This window comes from Hydra vulgaris, chromosome 03 (genome assembly GCF_038396675.1).
Source record: "Hydra vulgaris chromosome 03, alternate assembly HydraT2T_AEP".
Taxonomy (NCBI): domain Eukaryota; kingdom Metazoa; phylum Cnidaria; class Hydrozoa; order Anthoathecata; family Hydridae; genus Hydra; species Hydra vulgaris.
The window spans coordinates 42,522,501-42,548,834 of record NC_088922.1 but is presented as its reverse complement, the minus strand read 5'-3'; the positions used below and the strand labels follow the sequence as shown (position 1 = coordinate 42,548,834).

At 28.4% G+C, this 26,334-nt stretch overlaps 1 protein-coding gene across 1 annotated transcript in view; it reads right to left on the bottom strand.

Annotated features, from left to right (window-relative positions):
- Positions 1-202: 202 nt before the first annotated feature.
- The window catches only part of LOC100197183 (uncharacterized), a 45,360-nt gene continuing 19,228 nt past the window's right edge, over positions 203-26,334 (bottom strand). The window contains exons 8-13 of the mRNA XM_065793285.1: positions 21,232-21,268; positions 20,864-20,942; positions 19,543-20,673; positions 14,166-16,579; positions 8,484-8,519; positions 203-737 (exon numbers count right to left, since the gene is read on the bottom strand). Of these exons, the coding sequence (XP_065649357.1) occupies positions 660-737; positions 8,484-8,519; positions 14,166-16,579; positions 19,543-20,673; positions 20,864-20,942; positions 21,232-21,268 (3,775 nt within the window). The 3' untranslated portion in view covers positions 203-659. The remainder of the gene's footprint in view (positions 738-8,483; positions 8,520-14,165; positions 16,580-19,542; positions 20,674-20,863; positions 20,943-21,231; positions 21,269-26,334) is intronic.

Below are 26,334 nucleotides of genomic sequence, written 5' to 3'. Positions count from 1 at the left end.
TAAATGTACATGTCATTAACCTGCCCATTAACAAAAAAAACACAAAAAAACACAGTAAAGATTAAGATGGGATTTAATATGCTCTTGAGTAAATGATAAAAAAAGAACTATTTATTTTACAAACATTAATAAACAACTTTCTAAAATGCAACATTGACGTATTTTTGAGACACGTGTAACGCATGCACAAATTCAACAAATATTATGGAAAAACTTTTTTTTTATTATATAATATTTACAAAATGTAAATAGCACAAAAATTTTTTTACAAAATAAAAAAATATACCGCACAAGAAAGAAATTAATTACATGAGTATATTCTTTCGTTTTTGTTAAAATAAAAACATCCGTTATTTACAAGAAAATTTAAAGCTATGAAAAGAAAAAGAAACCACTTTTTAATTACTAGCAATAAACCAGTGAAAAAGCACTTTTTAATTACTAGCAATAAACCAGTGATAAACTTCGCCCAGCATTTTCCGAGCCACAACTTCAAAAAATCTAACAAGATTTTCTTTTTTATATAGGATAGCTACTTGGTTATATAAAACAGAAAAGAGTCCATGGTAACGGAAATGACACCAAGTAGTAAAAACTTGTAAAAATCCGAGACTAATATATTTTTGAAAGGAACTTAGTGCATAACTTCTTGCATATAATCACGAACCATATTTAATTTTTGAAAGGAACTGCTCCAGATTAATTGATTTCAGAGCAGCAAGACTTTTTTTTCTTTTCTAAAAGTGCGTTGAAAAATATTAAATTCTAATATCAAATATATATATATATATATATATATATATATATATATATATATATAAATAAAACAAAAATTCAAACGTGGTTGTAAATATAATTATAAAGAAGTTTTCTTAAAAAAAAAAAACTTATAAAATTCAATATTCAACAAAATGTAAAACAACCTGATAAATTTAAATGTTCTTAAATTAGTTTAAGTATAAATTATTCCATTCGAGGAATTTTTCTTAACCACATGTTTATTGAAATAAAAGATAAAAAAAAAAAAATTTGTAAATAATTTTTTTTGTTTCTATCATTAGTAACATTCAAACTTTGTTATATAATTGGTTCTTCATTTATTTTATTTTTTATTTTATAACCACTAAAACAGTTTTTATAAATTTTTAATATCTTTTTGATGATTAGAGGACACACATAAAGTACATACCAAAGTAGTATCATTAATCATCGTCCTCTTCGCGTATGTACGCATCATTTATCACAAATCAAGATCGCCTTACAGTAAGCCAAAATTTGTTAAAACTATAAAACGTGAAATTATCAAAAAGATACGATATTTTAAAAATAACTTTTTTTGCTTCACGAAGACAAGGAAGCCAAAGCGGAAACTATTCTAAGGCCAAAAATAAAGCGTTCTACAAGGACGACATCAAAAAGTTAGGAAATCATTAGAAATTCTACAAGACCAAAGATAAACCTACTAACTTTTTGATGTCTTTCTACAAGAAAGACATCAAAAAGTTAGAAAATCAATAATCACCGTCAAAAAAAGACCATATTAATGAATAAAGAAAAAGTAAAACAACTTTTTTTTTTTTGCAAAAAAAAAAGTCAGAAACAAAAGTGTGCAGTCTTTTTTTTTACTTAAAAAAGACTGCGTAGAGCCTAACTATCCTTAAAGCAAGATGTAACCTAATCCATCAGTACAAAAGTCAGTACGGACATAATATATCAGTTTTAACAAAAATCCAAGTTATCTAATCCATCCAAAAATCCTAATCCATCCAAAAATCCAAGTTACCTAATCCATCAGTACAAAAGTCAGTACGGACATAATATATCAGTTTTAACAAAAATCCAAGTTTCGATCCCATTCCTCAAAAACCATGTCCAACATATACAAAAGCATTGGGTTATTAAAATAAATGTCATAAAAAGTAATCCACAGCCTTTAACAGCCAAGTTTTACACAAAACTTGGCTGTTAAAGGCTGAAAATGTCTTGAATTGATCATAAAAACAAAGCTTAATCATCCTAAGCAACTATTATTTTTTTGTTTAATGTCGGTTTCACACTTGTTTATGGCTTGGATGAATTTTCATAATGCCATTTTTTTAAATTCAATTATGATATTAAAGAGTTAAAGCAATTTTATACAACAAGATGCCCATCCTGGCATTAACCAATTTCACAGATTAAGACTGAGTGATTTTACTGAGATGCTAAAAATTTTACCATCCAAGGTTAATCCAATTTAAAAGCTCTACCCATTACCCACAAATAAATTATGGGTTTTTAGTACTAGATAAGGTACTTTCACCACGCCTCATCAACTTCATATATAATTATGCATATATATTATAAATTTTAATCATTATTATTGCTATCAATTTTTAATTATCTATTTACAAAATTGAGAATTTAAAGAAATAAGTGATCATCCAGGTCATATTTAAAAAATCAGGAAAATATTTTGCAAAAAAATGCAAAAAAAGTCTGGAATTTATTTGCCTTAATTTATCTTTAAGCTGATGTTCTCGATTTTTTTGAAACTTAATTTTTTTGTATTTAAAAAGTTAAAAAACAAATATATTGAAAATATAAAATCAAATTTATGTTTACCAAAAACATTTTGAAAATGCGGAAAAAATAAAAGCCAAAAGAAATATCCTAAAAAGATAATCCCTGAAAAATTATTTTAAGAAATATATAAATTCTTAATGAAAAAATACCACTAACCCAAACCCATAAATTGATGTATGCATATTTTGCTAAAAGTGGTTGTCAGCATATACTTTTTTGAATTAACAGATATGCAAAAATCTAGAGGGACATGAAAAACTTCTCTGAGGTTATGTGAAGGTAATATATTACCTTTAGCTTTGCCACCTTAAAAAAACAAAACTAGGAGGACAGGACCACTTTAAACTAGGAGGACAGGACCACCTTAAACTAGGAGGATACCTAGGAGGACAGGACCACCTTAAACTAGGAGGACAGGACCACCTTAAACTAGGAGGACAGGACCACCTTAAAAAAACAAAACTAGGACAGACAAAAACACACTATCATATATATCATAAATAATATACCATATATATGATATATAACTAGGAACACTAAATAAACAACAACAAAAGTAAATGACCATATTTACACCATACACAGTAAATGTCTATATTAACAGTATGAGTTTTGACATTATTTCTCACATTGTGGACAAATATATGTTTTTTTATCTGCTGGTGCTATTCCTACGCACTTTTCGTGAACATACGTAACACAACAATTACAAAGCCTCATGTCTGCTACTCTGTTTTCCTTCCAGATTGAGCAATAACACGACTGCAATTGTTTGGTAGTTTGCTTATGTCTTTACTTTGCCAGAGATTTTTGAGCTTGATGGGTGATCTGATGCTGAAAGACTTTTCTTGGAGAAATTTTGTCAAATGCTGCGTCAGACTGTTGATTGCTTTATGTCGTGGAGACTTGCTAGATAAAACTTTTTTAGGAGTTTTCATTATATCCATAAAGGATGAAATCAACCAGAAGTTGAAGGCCCTAGATTATTGGATACTGGAGGGAATATGGGATTATATCCTAATTCTATGACTGTTGGGGAAGCTAATGATCCTGGTTCATTTCTAACACAAGATAAAATAGAAATTTCTTGTTTACTACTTTGCAACAAAAATATGTTATCTTTGGAACTGAAAATTTCATTATTCAAGTCAGAACTTGCATTAACAGTGTGTGCTGCATTACTTTCTTCAAAATCACTTTATTGTTCACCTTCTTATGGTAAGTGACTTGGAATGCTGAGAGCATAAGCCCATTCTGGTATTCTATCTGAGTTAATACTACTTTATACTGAGTCTTTGTTTTGTTAGAACCTTCTCTTTGTTCCGGAACCAAAATGACTGAAGCTCTTGGTCCTAGTAATGCTCAAAAACTCTAAAAACAGTCTTTTTCATGGGTTGCAGTTCATTCTTGGTGTTCCTTGAAGGGTAGAGCAGAGTGATGTCGTGTTTATCAGCAACGTCTATGATATTGTAATCCAAATGAGTGGGTGTTCCATTGAAGATCAGTAAACATGGACCTGGAGTCTTAAATTTTGAAAAATGTTGTATCCATTTTACAAAAGTTTCTAAGTTCATGCTGCCTTTTGGAGCCATTGCAACAAAAGAGCCTGGGGGTAAATTATCTTCAATTGAAACAATTTGTCATTAAAACTATTTAATCTTAAGTTTATTTATTGCTTGCTTTGTCGACCAATATATTAGATAACTTTTGTCATAAGATTCAAAATTTGAATCTTATGACAAAAGCATATAAGATGACAAAATGCAATAAAGATCAAGAAGAGGGCAACCAACCATGCCTTTCATTTTATTAAGAAATGACTTATAATTAGTTGCACCCTTCACATAGGCCAGTTGGCAGATTAGAGGGGCACTGGTTTCTAGTAACACATTCAACCGTTGATAATTGAAAAATAGGGTTATTTAAAAATGCTGGCATTTTTGGTGTGGATTTGACAAGTTCATAGTGTTTGCATTTTCAGATAGTTGGGTCTAATGGTCTTATATGCTGTTAATCTTAGATCAAAACAAAGTGTTAGAAAAATTTAAAAGCATCTCAAAATGACTGAAAAATGGACTTTTTAGGCAAATGGACATTTTGCTTTTAGATACGTTTAAGTTCTAAACTGCAACAAGCTGCCTATATTTTGCCCATTTATTGCAGACAGTAGTAGCTAATCAGAAAACTTATCTGTAAAAACTTGTTGATGAATAGAATAATGCTACAGTTAGTTTCAATTTGGCATATTTTAGCAATTTTAGGATTTTTTCCAAAGTTGAGGAGGTCATAATTTTTTTCAAATTTAACACAAGTTAATAAAAACCACTTTTTTAAAGAGAGAACTATCCAGAAAATAGTTCTAGAAACAAATTTTAAAAAAGGAGAATAATATTTGTTGATGTAACAGCCGTACATGACCAGATCAAAATTAATATTTGAAGATTATTCTTCTAATACTTATGTTCCACCTAATGTGCGACAATCAAAAAACTTAGTCTTAAGTGATCTACTACACGTGTCCAGAGTTAGATGGAGAGAGGTTCTTAATGAGAGAAATGCAAATTTACTGAAAGTAATTGGCAATTGAAGTTTTAAAGCAAAATAGAAAATTCAATATGAAAATGACCGATAAGTATGATAAAAATGATTGTGAAGCTACGTAAAATATATTTATCGATTCTAAGACACTTCCACCATGCAGTGGCAACCATAAAAAATTAAAACAGATGCATGGGTATTCTCTTGGTCTGATTGCAAACAAAATTCAGCAAATTAAAAATTCTGGCCATATAAACTCACTTAACTGACTCTACCACTTGAAAGCATGTTGGGAACTTAGCACCTTCTGATTTACATGTTAATTACCAATATTATTTTCATTTACCTACATCAGCGATTGCTTCAGAAACTACAGCAAGTATTGCAGATGGAATAAAACATTTGAAATGTTACAGAAAGCCTCAAAATACACTTCAAAAGAAGGTAGATGTTCATATGACTACGAGTACTGTTCATAATATAGGTATACCTAAAAACACAGCTGATATACTTGATAGAGAAACTCCTGCTGGTCAACTGTTTTGCACTTCACACAAAAGGCCTTTCTGATAAATATATCTGTTAAGAAAAATTATGGAAATCTTTGACCTATCCATCATGGGTACTAAACTTGTTAGGTCCAAGTTTTATTCAAAAACCATGGAACTATCACAAATTATTATAAAGAATTTTAAGAATTTCAACATCAAAGAGAAAAGTATTATGGGCTTGGAGAAAGAAACTATGCTGGAATAACTGATGAGTATAAGTCTTGGAGTCGATAAAACAATTACAAATAGCATTGAATTTGAGCGTCAGTATGACGCTCATTGCAATTGACTTCAAAAAAAAAACACAGTCAATTTCAATAGTTTCTTGTGGTAATGTTCTTAAATATTCAAATATTTTGAGAAATGAAGATTCAAATAATTTAGAACTATTTTGGATAATGGGTTCTTTTGTTATAGATATTGAAAGTATAGAAAACAGAACTAATGAAAAATACAACTGAAACAAAGTGGGTTAACTAAAATAGAACAACAAGCTTTACATCAGGCATCCAGGAGAAATTCAAGAAGGCAACCCATTTACTTGTGAATCAGATGTCAATAAATATATTTAAAAAGAGCAAAACCTGTTAAAATGCCAAAAATAATTGAGGAAAGAGATCATTTATTATAGAAATGCAAGGTCATTGCCATGGAGATTAACTCTATTTAAAATCTTGATTGTTGATTAAAAAAGAAAAAGAAAAAAAAGCGCTATCTTATGTCTACTGTACTAAGAAGAAAGGTTCTACTTGGAAATTCTTCACAGCAATCTACAATCACCTACGATGACATTCACAAAGTTATTTTGCACTTTCAATAGGAATCGAATTAAATTGTTTATAATATAGGCTAATTTGATCATGTAAAATGCCTGACTTTTTGTGTTATTTATAACTAGACATAACAATTACATATTTTATTAATAAAATGAAAAAAAAAAGTTATTTACCATTAGTTTAACTTCGCTTATATTTAAAAATAATGATTTCATTTAATTTAACAATTGGTTGTTTCGTCAAAATAACCACTTTTATTGAAACTGAAGTAGAAGGCCAAATATTTATAATGAAGTAAAAATATTATGTAATTCAAATCAGAATGTAAAATTATTTAAGAAAAAGTGGTATAATTAATATTCATCAATAAATTTCATAGAACAATCTCTAAGCATTTAAAAATTATGACCACATAAAATTTGTAACCACCTCAAAAGGATGATGACAAGCAGTCAGATGAACTATATTAGTCTGAATCTAATGATAATAGTATTATGGGCTAGATTATAACTTTTTTTTTTAAATATAAAAATCACTTGTAATTTTTATATTTTCTGACATTGAACTGTAAGATAAAGATGATCAACAGTAAAAAATTCAGTTAATAATAATATTTACTTTTCAATTACAGTTCTCTTTTGAAACATAGCATAAAAATGGCAAATGATAAGTATCCTAAGGGAACAGAGGAAAAATACAAAGGTCTAGAACATAGGTTACCCATACCATAAAACATCTAATATTGATAATACTTTAGCAATTTACTGAAGAATGCACTAAATTCAAAATATTAAGGTGTAACTTAAAAAAAGAAAACTATTTTTAGGCAGTTAACAGATCAACCATCTTGGTTAAAACTATAGGATGGTTTCTATATACAGCAAAATTTTGATTGTGATTATCTGGTTTTTGGGACAGTAAAAATTTGGGAACTTTTTATTTTGTAATCAGTTTGTTTAGCTCTTCAAAATACCTTTCTCGAAATTTAATTACTAAATATGTGTAGCAAATGCCTTTGCTTTGAAAACTTTTTCTGCAACAGATGCCGGCCTAAATTTAATAAAACTCACAATGACTCCAAACATTTTTTTTGGTCAATTTTAGCAAACTAATGCTAATTTTAATGCCTTCATAATTCTCAAGATAAACTTGAAACAAGAAATTTGTGACAAAATTCAAATCTGTAAGTTAATTAAAAAACTTAATAAAAAAACAAATTTAAAAAAAAAAAAGAAGTAATTTTAGGAAAAGTAACAAGGAATTCTTGGGATAGATTTAAATACCTATTAAATTACTTTTTTGTAAGACATTCTCATTTGATACTACTATAAATATGCCAAAATTTTTAGAATACTAAAAATTATGTATGCATATTACTCATGTTAAAATAAAAAACATTCTTAAACACTTTCTTTAATCCAAAATATATTGCAAGGTATTTCAGATGTTTTAAACATCTAATAAAGTTAATTGCAGTATATAAATTTTATATAATTATATACACATTTTTCAAAGTAAATAAATGTTTGTTTTTTTTGCTTCCTGAATTTCTAAATTCTCTTATTTGCACATTCAAGTCTCTCTTTTATTTGTATGTTTAAATCCATATATTCATATTTAACTCAACAGAAATATTTTAAATGAATACATTTGTTAAACACTTTATTATAATATCATTATTATGTTAAGATAATTTAATGAATTTATTGACAATATTTTGAATAAAACTCACTTTAGTCAATAATGATAATATAAAATAACTATAATAAAAAATGAAAAAAACTAAGAAATTGGTTTCAGATATCCGCTCAGTCATCATTTTGCATGCATTCAAGCTGAAAAAGACCAATGAAATAATTAAATTGTAAGGTTACATAAGGCTACAATGATACAATTTTCTCTTAATTGATCATGACACAACAACCTGCATTGTTTTGAAATTGGTGCAATAAAACAATGAATATCTTTAATACATTGTTTAATAAACAACAGCAAATGCATGCATATGGACTTAATAATATTCATCATTAACCAAAACTTTAAAATATCTTACATCTTCCTTTCGCTTTTTTGGATTTGATTTATCATCCTAAAGCAAATATAAACATATATATATATATATATATATATATATATATATAAAATATATAAAATATATAAAATATAATCATACATTTTTTTCAAGAAATAATAAAAAAAAAGTTGGCATTATACTTTTAATAAAACGATAATAAAAAGTTTGCATGGCATTATGGTATACTCTTTAAAAAAGCTTGCATTATACTTTTAATAGTTGTAAGTATCTACTTTAGTTTTTAGAAATAGATGAAAAGAGGTATACTATAAAAGTATACCATAATGCAATTCCCCAACCCCCCATTATTTTTGTTCTTAATAATGTACATACTGGCTTAAGTCAATATAGAAAGCTTGTTAATGCAACAAGCATTAACAAGCCAACCATATTTTGCTGTCATTTTTATGTATATCTATGTGTGTGCATGATTATGTGTGTATATATATATGTTTCTTGAGCAACGCAATAGCAATAAATGTGAACATATTTTAAAGAAAAAAACGATATTTTTTAATCTTGACATGTTTTGTAGTTAACATACTACATTTTCAAAAGATAAAATTACAATTTAAAACTCTGGATATAAATATAAAATCAAAATTTGAAGACATTACAGAAAAATATTAACAGACAAATAGAATTGTTACAAATCAATAAAAATTTTAATACAAATTATGATACCGTAAATAGCAAAAAATTAAAATAAATTTACGGTATCATAATTTGTATTATAATTTTTATTGGTTTATAACAATTTTATTTGTCTGTTAATATTTCTCTGTAATGTCTTCAAATTTTGATTTTATATTTATATCTAGAGTTTCTGGATATAAATATATCATCAAAATTTGAATATATACAGAGTGCAAAAAAAAAAGCCACACTAACATTTTTCTTGATTTTTAGTATATAATGTATAAGGAAGAAAAACTAAAAAAATTGGATGTGGTAGTGAAAAACCTTGGACAGAAAAGGTATGTTTGTGTATACACTAATATTTATTTAAATAAAATCTTTAAAAAACAGATTAATACAAACACATTTAATATTTTAGAAAACAACTAACATATATAGAAATATATATAGCATTGGAAAATGTTTCAAACGACAAAACTCAACTATTAGTAGATTGGTAAAGAAATATAAGCACACTGGTACAGCTGAAAGGTCTGTTGGATCTGGGAGAAAGCCTAAAACATCAAAAAAGGAAGATTGCTATATTCTTAATGCTGTCAAAAAAGATTGTAAAATTGCATGTTCTGAGATAAAACTAGAATTGAACCATACTAATATCTCAAAATAGACAACATCTCGTCGAATAAAAGCATCAGGTTTTTTTTCTTTCTGGAAAGCAAATAAAAAAACCTTTTGTTAGTGAAATCAATCGCAAAAAAAGAATTAAAGTGGTGCATTGAGCGCAAAGATTGAACATGTGATCAATGGGCTAAAGTTATTTGGAGTGATGAGTCTCCTTTTATGTTGTTCCATAATAGTAAAACTCTCACTGCTGGAAATTAATTGGGGAAAAGTTCAACCCTCATACATGCAAGGCAACCATTAAACATGACAAAAAGATTAATGTTTGAGGTTGTTTTAGTGCACACAAAGTTGGAAAGCTTTACCGGGTGGAGGGTACCATGGACCAGCATTTGTACCACAAAATCTTAGTTTATCAACTTGGACCAAGTAGAGAAGAACTTTTCCCTAATAATGACTACATCTTTCAACAAGATAACGATCCCAAACATACAGCACGGTTGAATAAAAGATATCTGGAATTGAAATTGATACCAGTTATGTCTTGGCCAGCACAGTTTCCTGATTTAAATCCAATAGAAAATCTTTGGTCTATATTGAATAGAAAATTGCAAGATCGTCAGGCAACAATTGAAGATGAACTGTTCCAATTTCTTCTTGCTGGTTGGAATGCTTTACCAAATGAATTATAAAAAAGACTTGTAGATAGTATGCCTTCTTGATGCACAGAAGTCATAAGAAACAAAGGATGGCCAATTAAGCACTAATATAGCTAAAACTTGAAAAATACTTTACAAATCCTAATTTCTTTTCATTACATGTAATTTACAATAATATTATATACATTTCTTTAAAAATTATCCTGAATTACTTTTATTATATGAGTTTAAGACATTTTTTAATGTTTTTTTTATCAAAAAATTGAGGGTGGCTTTTTTTTTGCGCCCCAGTGTGTGTGTGTGTGTATATATATATATTAACCCTTGGAATTAAGATAAATGACTATTAGAGATCAGCATCAGATTGGCAGAAAAATATTTGACACAAGTTTTACCATAAAAAATTTTTCAGGCAATTTTTCAGTATTGCTGAATGCCGACCTTAATTCCGAGGGCTGATATATATATATATATATATATATATATATATATATATATATATATATATATATATATATATATATATATATATATATATATATATATATATATATCTTATACTGCTGGTTTAGGTGAGCAGTGTGACATTATACTGAAATAGCCTGCTGCCGGGGGCTTCAGTACATACAACGACTGACAAATAGCCTGACTCGCAGCGGAGTGCTGCTACATTGACTGAGTGTTTGGCATGGGGCAGCAATATTTTCTTTCATTATTCTTTGATTTTTTCTTCTTTTTCAGAAAATTCATATTTAATTAATGTAACAAAAATAATGTAACAATTTATTACATAAATATGCTATAATAAATATATATATTTTTTTGTTATTCACATCCTCAAGGCCAATAAAGCCACTACAGATGAGGAGGTTACTTAATAGTGGTTATAACCCTCTCTCAACTCTATAACTCCGAAACACAAACATTGACAAACAAGGCCGCTGCGCGGAGAAACAAGTTGAGCGCGGTACTACCAGGGACGTGGAAAAAATAATAATACTGCAGTTACTCGAGAAAAGTGAAGCCTTTATATATGTGTGTGTGCATGTCCAGGCCTTGTTAAGAAACGTTATGCTATTTGGATTTTACATATGAAAAGGTGATTGTCCAAGATGAAAAAAAAAAATAATACTGCAGTTACTCGAGAAAAGTGAAGCCTTTATAAAAAGGATGAGATGGAAAGTGTTATTTTTTATTAGCAAATAACCCAATGTTACATGTAATTTTAATAATTTTATTAACTACTGAGTAAAATCTACAGAGTGCTCCCCACAAATTAAAAAAATGTCACTATTTGAAAAAGTAATAATAAATCTCGTTAAAACTATCAATCTCAGTGACAAATTTCAAGAAAAAATAATGACATTAAATCTTTATGCAAATCTAATAAACTTAAACTCCAGCTGACAAAACTTCTAACATGTACAAAATATCTAAAGATGATTACAACCACCTAAAAAAATCGTTTACCAAGCCACCGTAATCTCAAATAAACCTCAATACAAAGATAAAGTATACATTGGGATAAGTGAGAGCGCTTTTAAATTACGTTATGCAAATTATTTAAAATCCTTTAACACAAAAAAGTACAATAACAACACTGAGCTGGCTAAAGAAGTATGGGAATTAAAAGAAAATAATTTAACACCTTCAATCAAATGGAATATTGTTAAACACTGCAAAACATCAATATATATATATATATATATATATATATATATATATATATATATATATATATATATATATATATATATATATATATGCAAGAACGAATTAACTCAAATTTACGAGATTGTAAAAATTTTTGCAGGAAGAAAAAAAATTTCCTGCAATGAAAATAGCTCTCTTCATAACTCTCACAACTATTATGTTTTTAATATTATTTGTATAAAACAGATGTTAATTCAGGTAAAACAAATACAGGATAAAAATTGTTATATGACTAATGTTATATAAAAAAACTTAGAAAAATAGAAATAAGGTAAATAAAAGCTCATTGCTACTTTAATCAACTTTAAAAGAGTATACAAATAAATAAACTTAAAAGACTAGCGTTTCTTGGTGTGGCCCAATTCCAAATTGTGGCCCAAAAATTACCTGTGTTAATTTTAAAATTAACACAAGTATTTTTCAGTGTTTGCCTGACCTGGCATACAAATAACTAAAAAAAATATTTGCCTGACCAGGTTATTTTGTATTAAAATCGTTTTAAAACATAAAACCTTTTACGCAGCGATAAAAAAATTAGCAATTGCTTTAAATAATATAATTTCAAGATCACTAAATGGCTTTGGCTCATCACGATTAGTGATTACCCAATTCGCCCCTTCCGAATTTATATATATATATATATTCATTTCTTGTGTTATAAATAAATAAAATGGGTTTCCTTCTGATTAATTTTCAAAAAAGGTCACCCACAACACGAAATTTTTAAAATGATATGTATGTAGTATTTGCAGGCAGTAGCATTATGATTTTCTAAAACTTAGAATTTTCTTGAACCTTATGGAATTTTCTAAATTGTTCTGGATGTTTTTAGAAATCTCTGCAAACTTCCTAGAATTTTCTCGAGCTTCTATAAGTTTTTGGAAATGAGATTTAAACTACCATAAGCTACCTGATTGAGCAACGTTTATAAATATACATGAATCTGTCTTTGCCAGATGGCAGTCAAATAATATAGTAGTACAATAGCAATTATATTCATTATTTATGCCTTTCAGAAATATATTCAAGTATTATTTTAAACCATAATGTCCTATAAGAACAGTGCTTCCTCTAATGAAAGAAACAAGACAATTTTGATGAAGAATCTTTTCAATTTTCTACCTATGTTAGTACAATTTTCAAATAGTCAAGAGACTATTTGAAAATTGTACAAACATAGGTAGACTAACATAATTGACTAACATAGGAAAAGAATAACAGTTCCACTAGAAAAACAATTACTGGATCAGATAAGATAACAGTCAGATACCACTCGAATTTTTGATATAAAAAAAAAAAAGATGGTGAATGGCTCTGCACTGAGGAAAAAAGAATGTACCATCTTCAGATTGAAAACAAAGGGCAGATCAGGTATACAACTGAAGGCTGAAACGGTAAGGCTGCTTGTTTAGAAACTATTTATCCATTCAAAAGAGGAAAATTATCCTTGAAGACTACTTTAATAACAGTAACAGCAACAACGTAAACTTCTGAATCTAAGTCTGTGGCTATCACATCATAACATCAGGAGTCTGAAGATTAACATCTTTAAAGTTAACTAGTTACTAGCAAAGCAGCAACCATTTGTTGACAGTTATCTCAAGATGGGATTAAAATTTAGACACCTTCACAATTGTGGTATATTCAGATCAACTAATAAAGAAGCTTTTAAACTAAGGGTTTTAAACTTAAGGAAGGAATAAAGAAAATACTACATTTAGAAAGTTTATTGATTAAAAATTTATTGATTTTAGTATATTTTTCCAGTAATTTTAAAAAAGTTGATAATGTTTTGGAAGACAACATTTTTACATTAGAATACCAACATATGCATAACCACTACTTTTATTAATTTTCAGTTAGTCATACTATGCACAAATCTTCTTATTATATTTAATATTTTTTAAATTGTTAAAAAACATAAAAATTCACACAAACCTTAACGATAATTTTTTAACGTTATACTTAATCAAAAACTACAAACATGACAATTTATAAATTTAAAATTAAAAAAAATAAATAAAATCACCTCATCACATAAAAAAGAACGCTTTGTTACAATCTTCTTGTGCAAATCAGGAACTTTAAAAATTAATTCAGATTTAGCTGTTAATAACTCATTGCTTGTAATTGTATTCTTTTCAACTTTATTTTCTAATGTTACAATTGGCTGACTATTGTCGCCAAGCACTATAACTTCTTTTGACTTAAAATTATTCACCAAGCTTGATTTTTCAGTTGAATCTCTAACTATGTTTTTGTTTGAAATGTTTGATTTTTCACTTAAAGGTATAATTGTGTCATTTAATGTATGTGATTTTGCATTTAATGTATGTGATAGTGCATTTAAAAATTGTTTATTAGGAACTAACATTGTATCACAGTTTGATGGTGTACTTAAAATTTCTAATGAGTTTAACACATTACTTGGTTGCACTGTTGAAACTTTATTAGTGTCAGTAAAGCTAAGAGACACATTAGAGTTATACACATTATTCTCAGACGACTGTTTTTCTGTATTCACAGATAATTTGCAAGCACTTTTATTGGTCAAACCCATACATTGGACTGTATATGCAGACGGATTTACTGGCAAAGAAAACGAATTTAAACTATCAAGAGGTTCTAAAACAATTTCAAGTTCATAATTACAGCTTGCAATCAAATCTTGAAAACTAGTATCAACAGCATACAATAAGTCTTGGCTTTTGATTTGAACAGCATATGGAATCAGCAGTAAATTGGTATTTATTTTTGAACAATTAAAAAGGTCTTTTACAGGACTGTAAAGCTTAATATTAGTTTTTGCTGCTTGATTAAAAAGTGTTTTTTGTTTCCTTAAAAATAGTTCATTAGTCAAGTCACTGGTAGCAGTTTCAACAGTTTTACAAGACTTTGCCTTTGGAGTTAGGTGTAAAGTTTTATTCACAACTTTTGCCTTTGTCTTTTTGGGGGATTTAAAGTTGAACCTCACTTTAATTTCTTTTTTTGTTAATTGTTTTGGTCGTAAATTTTGCAAAGAAATATTTTTTGTAGGTGTAGTGTCTATTTTAATCAAACTTTCTGTAGAATTTTCTTGTGCTAATAAACTTTCGCACTTTGAATTTTCTTTATTACTTTCTATTTTAGTTAAAGATTTGTTGTTCTTTGATGGCTGCTTATAGGGTATTACAGGACTAATTGAAACAAAACTCTCACTACCACAAACATTACTTTCAGGAAAATAACTAGTTTCATTATTAATTGCATGAAGTGGAGAAATTGTATTGCCTTGTATGCGATATGTACATCCTTGTCTAGGCGAAGATAAAAATTTAGAATCAAACTTAGGTGATGGAGACTTTTTGTTTACATTAGATTGTGATGGTGATATAAGAAAAGAATTTGCTTTAACTGTAGAATTAATATCAAGGTTTTGGTCATTTAAAGCATTCGGGGTAATATTTTGCTTATTGAGTGATTCCTTTGCTTGAAGTTTTTTAAAACGCTCAGCGAAAGAGTCTTTACTTGATGATAAACCTTTTGGTGAATTATAAAGGTTTGATTTTTTTTCAAAATTTTTAACTTTTTCAGGTGTTTCCAATATTTCATTATCTTTGTTATTGCTTACTTTATTTAGACTGAGTATTGGAATTTCTTTATTTAGAGTGAGTATTGGAATTTCTTGGTTAATGCCAATTATTTTAGATAAGTTAACCATAGGATTTTTCTTGAATGAATCTGAAGATTTAATCTTATTTGTAGTCTTTGAATAGTTATTTAAACTAGAAACGGAATTATTTGGAAATTTACTATTCCGATTTTTGACAAAAGGTGCAGCAGTTATTACTTTAAGAGAGTCATTAGAACAATTAGAACAACTGGACACACTACTTTCGGAAGACAATGAGTTATTTGAAACATCAACATTTTTTTTGTTTTTGTAAACAATTCCAACACCCTTAGTTTTTATAATAGTTTCTGAGTTCAACTTTTTTCCTTTGAGTTTTAGCCTTGATTTATTTTGAGATACAAATGGTGCTTTTTTTGGAGACCTAACAAAATTAAAGACTCGAGGAACAAACCTCTGGTTATTGCGTGCATTTTTGCTAACTGTTGCACAACCATTGTGTTCATTTTTGCCTTTCTTTTTAATATCATTAGTTGAAACCAACTTATCAACATGCATTGTACTATAAGAAATATTATCAGAAACCTTAATAGGCGAAAAAGATGGCAGTTGACTTGTATGTTCTATTTTGTTATCATTCACTACAGTTTGAATGTCTTGAGCATTTTTAAATTCTGAATATATTAAAGAATCATTAGATATAAAACTTTTTAACAATGCTGATATCTCATTTGGAGGATGTAAAAAACCAGGTATTTTCGAAGTTATTAGACTTGGTGCTTGTTTTACAGGACTAGTTGCAAGCAGAAGAAGGGCATCACTAGCTATCGAAACTGAAAAGAATAAAAAAAGTCATTCAAATCAAATCTAATAATATCTTTGTAGGTTATCTTGTTTTTCAAATAAAGCAAAAATATAATTTTGCTTTATTTAAGAAATTTATAGAATGTTTAAATCATTCATTTCAAAAGAAAAAAATCTTGAAAATAAAATATTAAAAAAGATATATATATATATATATATATATATATATATATATATATATATATATATATATATATATATATATATATATATATATATATATATATATATATACATATATACATAAAATGAACTCCATAAAATCTAAAATCACTATACTAAATAACTATTATTCTAAAATTATAAATTATATCTTAATATCATAAGAGAATTTTTCTTATGATAATATCAAGAGTTTATTAAAGTTTAATATTCTTCAACCTTATGCCGCCTAATGTTCCCATATGGGAACACTGCAAAAAGATAATATTCAAATTAATTTATACTTTGTGTTTTCATAATTACGTAATATCAATTTGAATGTTAATAACTATTAATATCATATCAATAATATTTATATCAAATTTGGCAACATTTGTATTTAAAAAAGTAGTTTTTAAATTTATCAAAAATATGAAACCCTAAAGTTTTGGCACCATACAATTTGAGTCTTCACAACTCAACTCCAAAAACATGGTTATTATTTTTTGAGCGAAAAATAGTTTTTAGTTTTAAATACAACATACCATTCACTCATATTGATATGCATGCTATAAATAGGAAAATAATTTGATGAAAATAAAATGTTCCCATATGGGACATAACATTAGGATGTTAATAAAGTTGCTAAAGTGTCATTATTATATGAAACCTTAAATGAACAGCTAAGTAAATGGGGAAATTTCATGAAAAATTAGGGATAGATAAGTTGATGGAGCCCTATTTTAGCAAACACAGTGTTAAAATGTACATAAAAGGAAGGCCAATACAATTTGGATACAAGCTTTGGGCTTCATGTGGATATCCATAAAAACTACAAATTTATACTGGAAAAGATTCTACTAGAAGATTTGAGATACTTTTAAGTCAGCAAGTTGTTCAAGATAGATGAAGTGAAGCAAAAATCTGGTACAAAATTTCACAAAATATATTTTGACAATTAGTTCACAAGTGGAAAGTTGATGAAATTACTTTCAGAGGAGGGTTTTAATGCTACAGGAACTGTCCGTAAAAATACAACAGATGGTGCCTTAAAAATAATGATACCCACAAAAAAACTAAAAAAAGCAAAATAAAGGTACTTATGACTATTGTTGCAATAGTGAAGTCTTTGTCTGCAAATATCACGACCATTGCAAGCAACTACTTTACACATAAATGCACTCGATGAAAAAGCGAGTTGAAACTAAAGGTAATACAAAAGTAAAACAGCTCAACCTTATAAATCTTTACAGAAAGGAAATGGATAGAGTTGATTTGATGGATCATTTTTTGGGATCATACAGGCCTATGATCCAAGATAAAAAATGGTGATGGCCATTGATGACTAATATGTTAAACTTACCTCTGGTCGCAGGTTGGAGATTTTTTTTCGCTCTACATCCTAATTATGACGTCTGAAACCTAAGTGAGTAGACTTAGGTTTCAGACGAGAAATTACAATAGTCCTAATGAAATCAACTGAAATAATCCAGGGAAAAGGTGAAAGACATGCAGATTTTTGATTTGATGGCCAGGGCCATGAGGCAACTGAGTGTACTCAAAAAAGATGTGTCATATATCATAAGAATATAAGATCAATGTGTGGAAAATGTAATTTTAGGCTTCATTACAGTAGAGGAACTCAATGTTTCAAAAATTATCACAATTTTTTTTTACTGTTTGTGTATCAGTACATACAGTAACTATTGTTTACAAATGTAATAATGTTTAGTTTTGTTGCTTGTTTATCAGTATATAGAGTAATTTATCCAAGTAATAGCTTTTAATTTTGTTAGTTTATTAGTACATTGTATTTTTTTTGTATTTGAAATGAAATTAAAAAAATTATTTGAATTGGAATGCAACATGTTTATACACTTTTAAAAAATTTGTTTTAATTCTACTTAGTTAAAGGTTTTTATTTAGTAATAAGCATGTAAAATTGTCTTGGTCATTATTTCCCAAAAATCCTAAAAATCAGGCAAAATTTATTTGTCAACATTCTGACATTTCCCATAAGGGAACACTCTTGTATTTTAGGTGCAATAAAAAAAAAAGTTTCTAAGTATACTTAAAAACATTTTCTGGGGTCAGGCAGTATAATGTTAAAGCACCCAAGTATAGAATAACACAAACACAGTCATTATGGAAATAAATAAACACAGAAATATATTGTATAAATAAATAAATAAAAAATCAATATAACAATAATATTAATAAACCATAGTAAAATATTATACAGAATACAGAACTAGGTTTGATAGTCATGGGATGCTGCCCAACTACAGAACAGACTCATCCTTATATGATTTCTGATATTAAATCACCTAAAAAAAACTAAGGGGCAGTTTCTCAGTACCAATAGACATCAGGAAACAAAACCTGGAAGCTTATTGGTCTACATTTTTATCAGAGAGGAGCTGGTGTGAAATGTACACTATAAATAAAATTCAGTCAAGGCCTGATTCAAAATGCACAAAACATATATGTGACGTTTTCTTGTGTGCAAATAAAAAAATCTGTTTTCTTGAATATCATATGTAAATATGTTCAAAACAGATTGCAACTTTACCTGTTATATTTTTGTCATTTTATTTTTTTTGCTCAAGAGTCCTGATGGTACTTATAATTAAAAAGCTACAAAATACACAGCTAATTGAAAACAAAATAATTTTGCTTATTACTATATTAATACTATGCCAAATTGTATATAAAAACATAAAAATTATACTTATAATTATAATTCTTTTACTAAATAATTCCAGATATAAAAGGTTAAAATAAAGCTTACCACTTTCATCAACGCTATTGTTGGACGATATTTTTGGGATACTTAAACTGTCTTTCAAACATTGTTTGCGAAAATTCATTGAAGAACGGTATTCAGAAAGAGGTGGTGGTGTATGTGCTGATGAAGACTTTAGTTCATGTAAGTTCAAATAAGTTTCTTGAGGTTGATACATATTTTGAAACGATCTGGTTGGTAAAGCGCTTGCAGACAAAAGCGATGGTTCTGCCAATTGCATGTTTGACTGATTACGTGGGATACCTTCAGACACCTGAATGTGTGATTCTAAAATGGAGTTAAGCTCATTATTCAAGTTACGTACATGAAGTTGAGAAGACTCAAGATTCTCAGGAATTGCATCACCTGGCTTATTAAGAAAACTATTGACATGAAATTCTGAAGATCCATCAATTGTAGGATCAACACAATTGACATCAGTTAAAAAATGCATGAAAGAATCACCATTTAAAAAATACGAACTGTTCACAAATTTTTTATCATGATCTTTTATTTGTTCATTTGAGATTCCGAAAGAAGACGATTGCATGGAATGATCATTTGAGATTCCAAAAGAAGATGATTGTATAAAATGATCATTTGAGATTCCAAATGATGCTTGTGTAGAACGATCATTTGAGATTCCAAAAGATGATTGTGTAGAATTATTTGTCTTAATGGCTAAGTCTTTTTTCTCAAAATTTGAGTCCATTTCATAAAGATCTGAAGAACTCCTGAGTGAATTATCATTTACAAAATCAATCGGAGGTTTTAAACAGTTTTTAACTTCATTATCTCTATTATTAATGACAGAAAAAGTTTCTTCTTCTGAGGTGTTAGTAACTAAACTTTTCACATCCTTCGATATTGTTGCAACGATAGGATGCTCTTCACTTTCAACAATCAAGTTGTCTAGTTCTGACCGAAGTGTTTCATTATTATGTTTACTTTTTGTTTCTAAAACATTAGTACAATTTATATTTTCGAAATCCTTGGCAATAGAGGATTCAGAATCCTTGAGAATAGAAGATTCATTCTGTATAGAAGTAAAACCTTCCAAATACTTATAATCTTGTAAGATATTTAAATTTTGAGTTTCTGATTGATCATCTATATCAAGTAAAGGAGATGGAACATCTATAATCAAAAAATATATCTTTTATAACTCTTGTAAAACTGCAAAATTACATGTGCATAAAATTTTTTTTATGCACTCCAGAACTGAACTGTGTACGTAAACTGAATAAAAAAAAATCTTTAGACTAAAAGGCAGAATAACATAAATAATAGAATTAAAAGAATTTTAAAAAAGAAATAAAAATAAAACCTTTAATCATTGCAAACAAAGAACTAAAATCATGTTCAACTGTAATATGATTGATGAATTCATTAAAGTCTAATTGATCCTTAAACAAATGTTATATGACTACAATAATATTAATAAAAATATACATTAATTGACCTGTAAAAAATATATAATTTATAATATAATAACATTATTATGCAATAAGAGTAATATATAATATAAAATATATAATAACGGTAGTTATCCAACATTAATGAGTAAAACAGTAATTATACATGAGAAAATAATACAACACAATATTATAAGAAAAACTTAATATAATAAATAATCATTATAATAATTTTATTGTGACTAAAATAAAATTTACAGACACAAAAAGGAATCATTACCTTACGTGAACTGTTTAGATGCAGGGTGTTCAGATCTCTAATAAATTTAAAAAATAAAAAAATTAATAAAAATATTTTTTTTATTTACAAGAATAAATTTTTATAATGGGATTTAGAGACATCAGATTTTATATATCGTTAACAACAGCAGATCATTAAAATCAATAAAAAAACAACATACATAACTAATCTACATCATTAATGATGATTGATAAAAGCAAAGACTTAAACTAAGATTTTAAGTCATTTAAGATGCTTCTGTATAAGTATGCACTGTATAAGTACACATTATGTATAAGTATACACAGTATAAGTACACATTCTGTTTAAGTATACACAGATATTGGTAGCAACTTTGAATTATTAAAAAAATTTATCTATGATAATGATGATTTTGATGTAATTATTTTGCAAGAAATACATAATAAAAATTTTAGCACTATAAACTGGACAACTTAATTGGTCTATTGCTTACATAAGACTAGTGCTTAAATTATAAATAAAATTAACATAATGTAATACAATTAATATAACACAGACTTTTATGAAAAAAGGTAGAACCTATCAGCATTTAGTTCTGAGGAAATAATAAATGGAAAATTGTGAACATTTATAAGCCTCCAGTAGTGATGAGCAAGAGAAGAATAGCTCTTCTAAACTTCAAAGGTTACGCATTGGCAAATCAAGCCACTAATAAAATTGCAAAGTTAATGGATAGAAAGATTCAAATTTGCTTTTAAGCGCAAAAAACAACATCAACAACAACAAAACAGGAAAAATTATTAAAAACAAGAATATTTTTAACAAAAAACTTTTTAGTCAATAAAGTTGTGTTTTTGTGGTTGTTTAAAAATCATTTAAATTTAATTAGCCTCCTCAATTATTTAATAGTTTTCTACTGAAGCGATCTTAAATTTTTAACTTAAAACATCAAGATTAGCTATTATATATACATGCTGCTGTTGATTTAGACTGGAACAACTCCTGGTTTATGTGTCATACCTACAATTCCACCTGCACCTTTACTACTCCTGTCAAAAGTTTGTTCTATAGGTTAATCACATGCAATATCTGCAAAGACATATGATGCCTGTCTTTTAACAGCCCAGTTTTCTTTTATTTCACGACAAATATCTGTCAAACATAAAAAAGGAAATTATTCCAGGTTGATTACTATAAAATCAAACATATAAGATAATTCTATAATGTTTTTAAAAACACAAAAGACAATTATCTTGTAAGTAAACTATATATTGTTGTCAAACAAACTTTTTTACTTAATCTTAACACTTCAACACAAAAGAAAAAATAGGCAATACCTTAATGCATTTGATTAAGTACGCTTATTTCTAACCAATAGCAAGATGCATATCTGTTGTAGTTGATACGATCTGTAACAAAAAACCATCCTAACATAGAGTTAACTGTAGATAGAAGCAGATCCCAATTTCCAGTATGAACTGCTCTTAAATGAAGCATCATTAATTGCATCATTTCTAAGTAGACACTCCAGAAAGAAAATAACTGGGGCTTTGTACATCGGTGATTAACATAAGTCTGATAGCTTATAATAATATCTTGGACTAATAACAATGGACTTTGGATATAGTCATCAAAGTCTAGATCTTCATAACATTTTTTCATACCACAAATAAAATTTAATATGTCAGCTTCTTCTTCTCTGGTCTTTGAAGCAAGTAAGGACTAAAACCTCAGATGACCAAGTGCTTTATACGTCAATTTATGAGCTCTAACACCACAATTAAAATATTTGCCAGACATTACTCATTAGACATCAGACTCCATTGCATGAGCCACAAGCAACAACACCAGACTAAATGAGTATATACTTATGAAGCAAAATTTGTATACAGTAAAGATTTTTATTTTTACAAATAATACAAAGTGGCTGCAAAACTGAAAAATTTGTTGAGATACTAACTGATGACAATCGAGAAGATTTTCTTTTATTTTCTATTTAAAAACTTTCAGATATATGATTCAATTTTCTTTATCTGGCTCTTTCAGTTTTAGAAAAATCTATGAAATACTTGTAATTTTTTAGATAATATACCAAATGAGAGTTATCATCAAAATGTTCAGGGCAATTTACAACTTTATGTGCTATACCTGTAGTTTCTGAATTTTCTTCACTTATCATAAGCCATTCATTTCGTGATAAATTTTTCATAGGTTAAATTAGTAAAATTTCTTAATTATTCGACTTCACAAATAACAAAGAACTTGTCTTCTTAATAATCAAAACAAAATAAAAATATTCGGCCACGGCTATATTTTTATTTTGTTTTAATTATTAAGAAGATGAGTAATTTGTCGCATGCATTTATTTAAAATAAGCTCGAGAAAAATTATAAAAAATACGTTCTGTTTTTTATTGATAATTTTCAACGAAATGAAGCGATAGTCATTTAAATCGATGTTTATAGGGGGTTCTAACACTTTTTTCGATAATGTTATTACATATTATAAAGTCCTATTTCTGAAAAAATTGCTTGGTTCTGAGAGGGAGGTCACAGACCGATGCAATTAGCATCAGGGTTGGCATTAAAAAACCCACCCAAAAAACCCCGGGTTTTTTTGGGTTTTTTTAAAATAATATTTTATTTAAAGGATTCTCTTTGCTTGGTTTTTTTCTGTGATTTATTTATTTCAGAAAACATTTAAACATAATTATGACTAATTAAAAGATAATTGATGATCATAATTATGACTAATTGAAAGGTATTATTGAAAAGAGGATATGGATATGATCAGAATATAGTATTTAATAAGAATCAAAATTTTTAAAAGACATGCTTTTTTTGAAATATTTCTGAAAAAATAGTTTTAGTATTTTTTACAATATACTTTCAGTGATCTCAGTGGCTTTCATCAACCATATCAAAGTCAGGCCCGTGTTCTATCTTACAAATTACTCAAGAAACTTTTATTCAAACAGTATTATTATTTGTATAGCATTAAGTATATTTAACTTGCATATTTCGATGCAATGTGTATTTTTCAGAAAAAAATCTTTATAAGAATGCCATTCAGAAGTGGAAGGAAGAAAGGATGGGAGTGGAAGGAGGTCAGTGAGATAGAAGGGGACAAAAATAGTGTTCAGTGTGACCATTGTTCAGAGAAGATTAGTAGAAAAATTGAAAGAGTTTGTATTCATTTGGAGAAGTGTAAAGAGAGAAAGAAGGACACTGATGAACAAGAACCAAGACCTGGAAGCTCAATGAGCAATATTAGCCTCTTGTCAAATGAGTCAGATACTTTAATTTCCGAAGGATCTATTATGTCCAGCTCCACACCAGCAAAAAGGTTTAAAAGTAGTAACTTAAATAACTTTGTAGTTAGAACATCAAATGATCAGAAAGATCATTTGATGTTCTAACTACAAAGAGCCATAGACAAGAGCAAGTTGCCCGGTTTTTTTTCAGCTCTAACATGTCTTCTAATTCAGTGGAAAATTGTGAGTTTCAGAAACTTTGCTCTCTTCTTCGTCCTGGGTATGTCCCACCAAGCTGAAAGAAACTGGGTGGAGATCTATTAAATGAAGTCTATGATGATCTGTCAGCTGGTATAAAGAACGAACTGGAAACCAAAGACACTTTGGTAATTTGTCAAGATGGATGGTCTAGTATTCAGAATGACCCAATAATTGCTCACTCATTTTATGACGGAAAAAAGAGTTATCTGTACAACATAGTTGACTCAGGATCAGAAAAAAAAACTGCAGAATACTGCTTCAAAATCATCAATGAAGCTATAGTTAGCATAAAAAATGATTATAATAAGTTTGTATTTGCTGTCTGCACTGACAATGAAGCTAAGATGAAGAAAATGAAAGAGCTGATCAAACAAGAGTATCCTGATATGTTAACATATCGCTGTAATGCACACTACATGAATTTGCTACAGAAAGAAATTTCCAATTCTTTTTCATCAATTCAAAAACAGGTTGTGGAAGTTCAGAAATATTCTAGAAATGTGCATATGGCCCATGGTTTGTTAAAGGAAAAAGGTGGATGTATGCCTCAGCTGCCAAATGAAACACGCTGAAACTCTCAAGTTGCCTGCATTGAGACATACCAGAAAAATTATAACTTCTACGTGGAGATCTATGGAGAGAAGATGGAAGATTTTCCAGCCAATATTGGAAGAATAATTGAGAATATAGCCATCAAACGTGAGGCAAGTCGTCTTCTTAGTCAAATGAAAAAATTGGGGATTGCCTTAGACAAGATGCAGAGTGATTCTTGTCATCTCTCTGACGCAGTTCATATCTGGTATTCATTGATAAAGGATGAAGAGCTATCCATATACTATGATGCAATAAAGAAGAGATTTCAAGATGCTGTACAACCCTTTCATATTTTGGCCTATATAACTGACCATCGCTATGTAGATGATTACAAAAGCTTCATTGATAATGATAATGAAAACAGTGCAGAACAATGGTTAGAGGACAGGAACCCTAATTTCTTGGGTTTACTATACAAGTTTAACTTGAAGGACAGGAGGTGTTCCCCAAGCAAATGTTCTCAGAATCACTGAAGGTTATCTCTCCATCAGAATGGTGGAACATCGTGAAAGGAAAGGTTACTAGATCTCAAATCAGGGATAAAGAGGTTTCTGCCAATTTCTGCAGCTTTCTAGCTTCTCTACACTCCTGTCCTGCTAGCTCAGCCTCAGTTGAGAGATGGTTTTCAACCTTTGGATTTGTCTGGTCGAAGATCAGGAATCATCTTGATGCAGATAAGACAATGAAACTTGTGAAGATTTACAAATCATTTCACAATAGCTCAGCAGCTGACAGCAGTTCCTGTGATGATATCGAATCTGATCAATAAGTACGTAAGTAGTAGGAAAAATCATTTTTAACTTCAGTATAACCATCTAAGTTCTGAAAAAAATTCTATTTCTATTATTTAAGTGTAATTTATATTTGTTTTAGTTTATTCTTGATGATCCCAGAGGAAGTGTTTAACTGGAAATCTGTCAAAAACATCTGAAAAGCTGACAAAAATCAAAAATTATTGTAACAATCAAACAAAGTAAAACTATGTAAGGAGAATTTTATTACAGTTCTTCAAT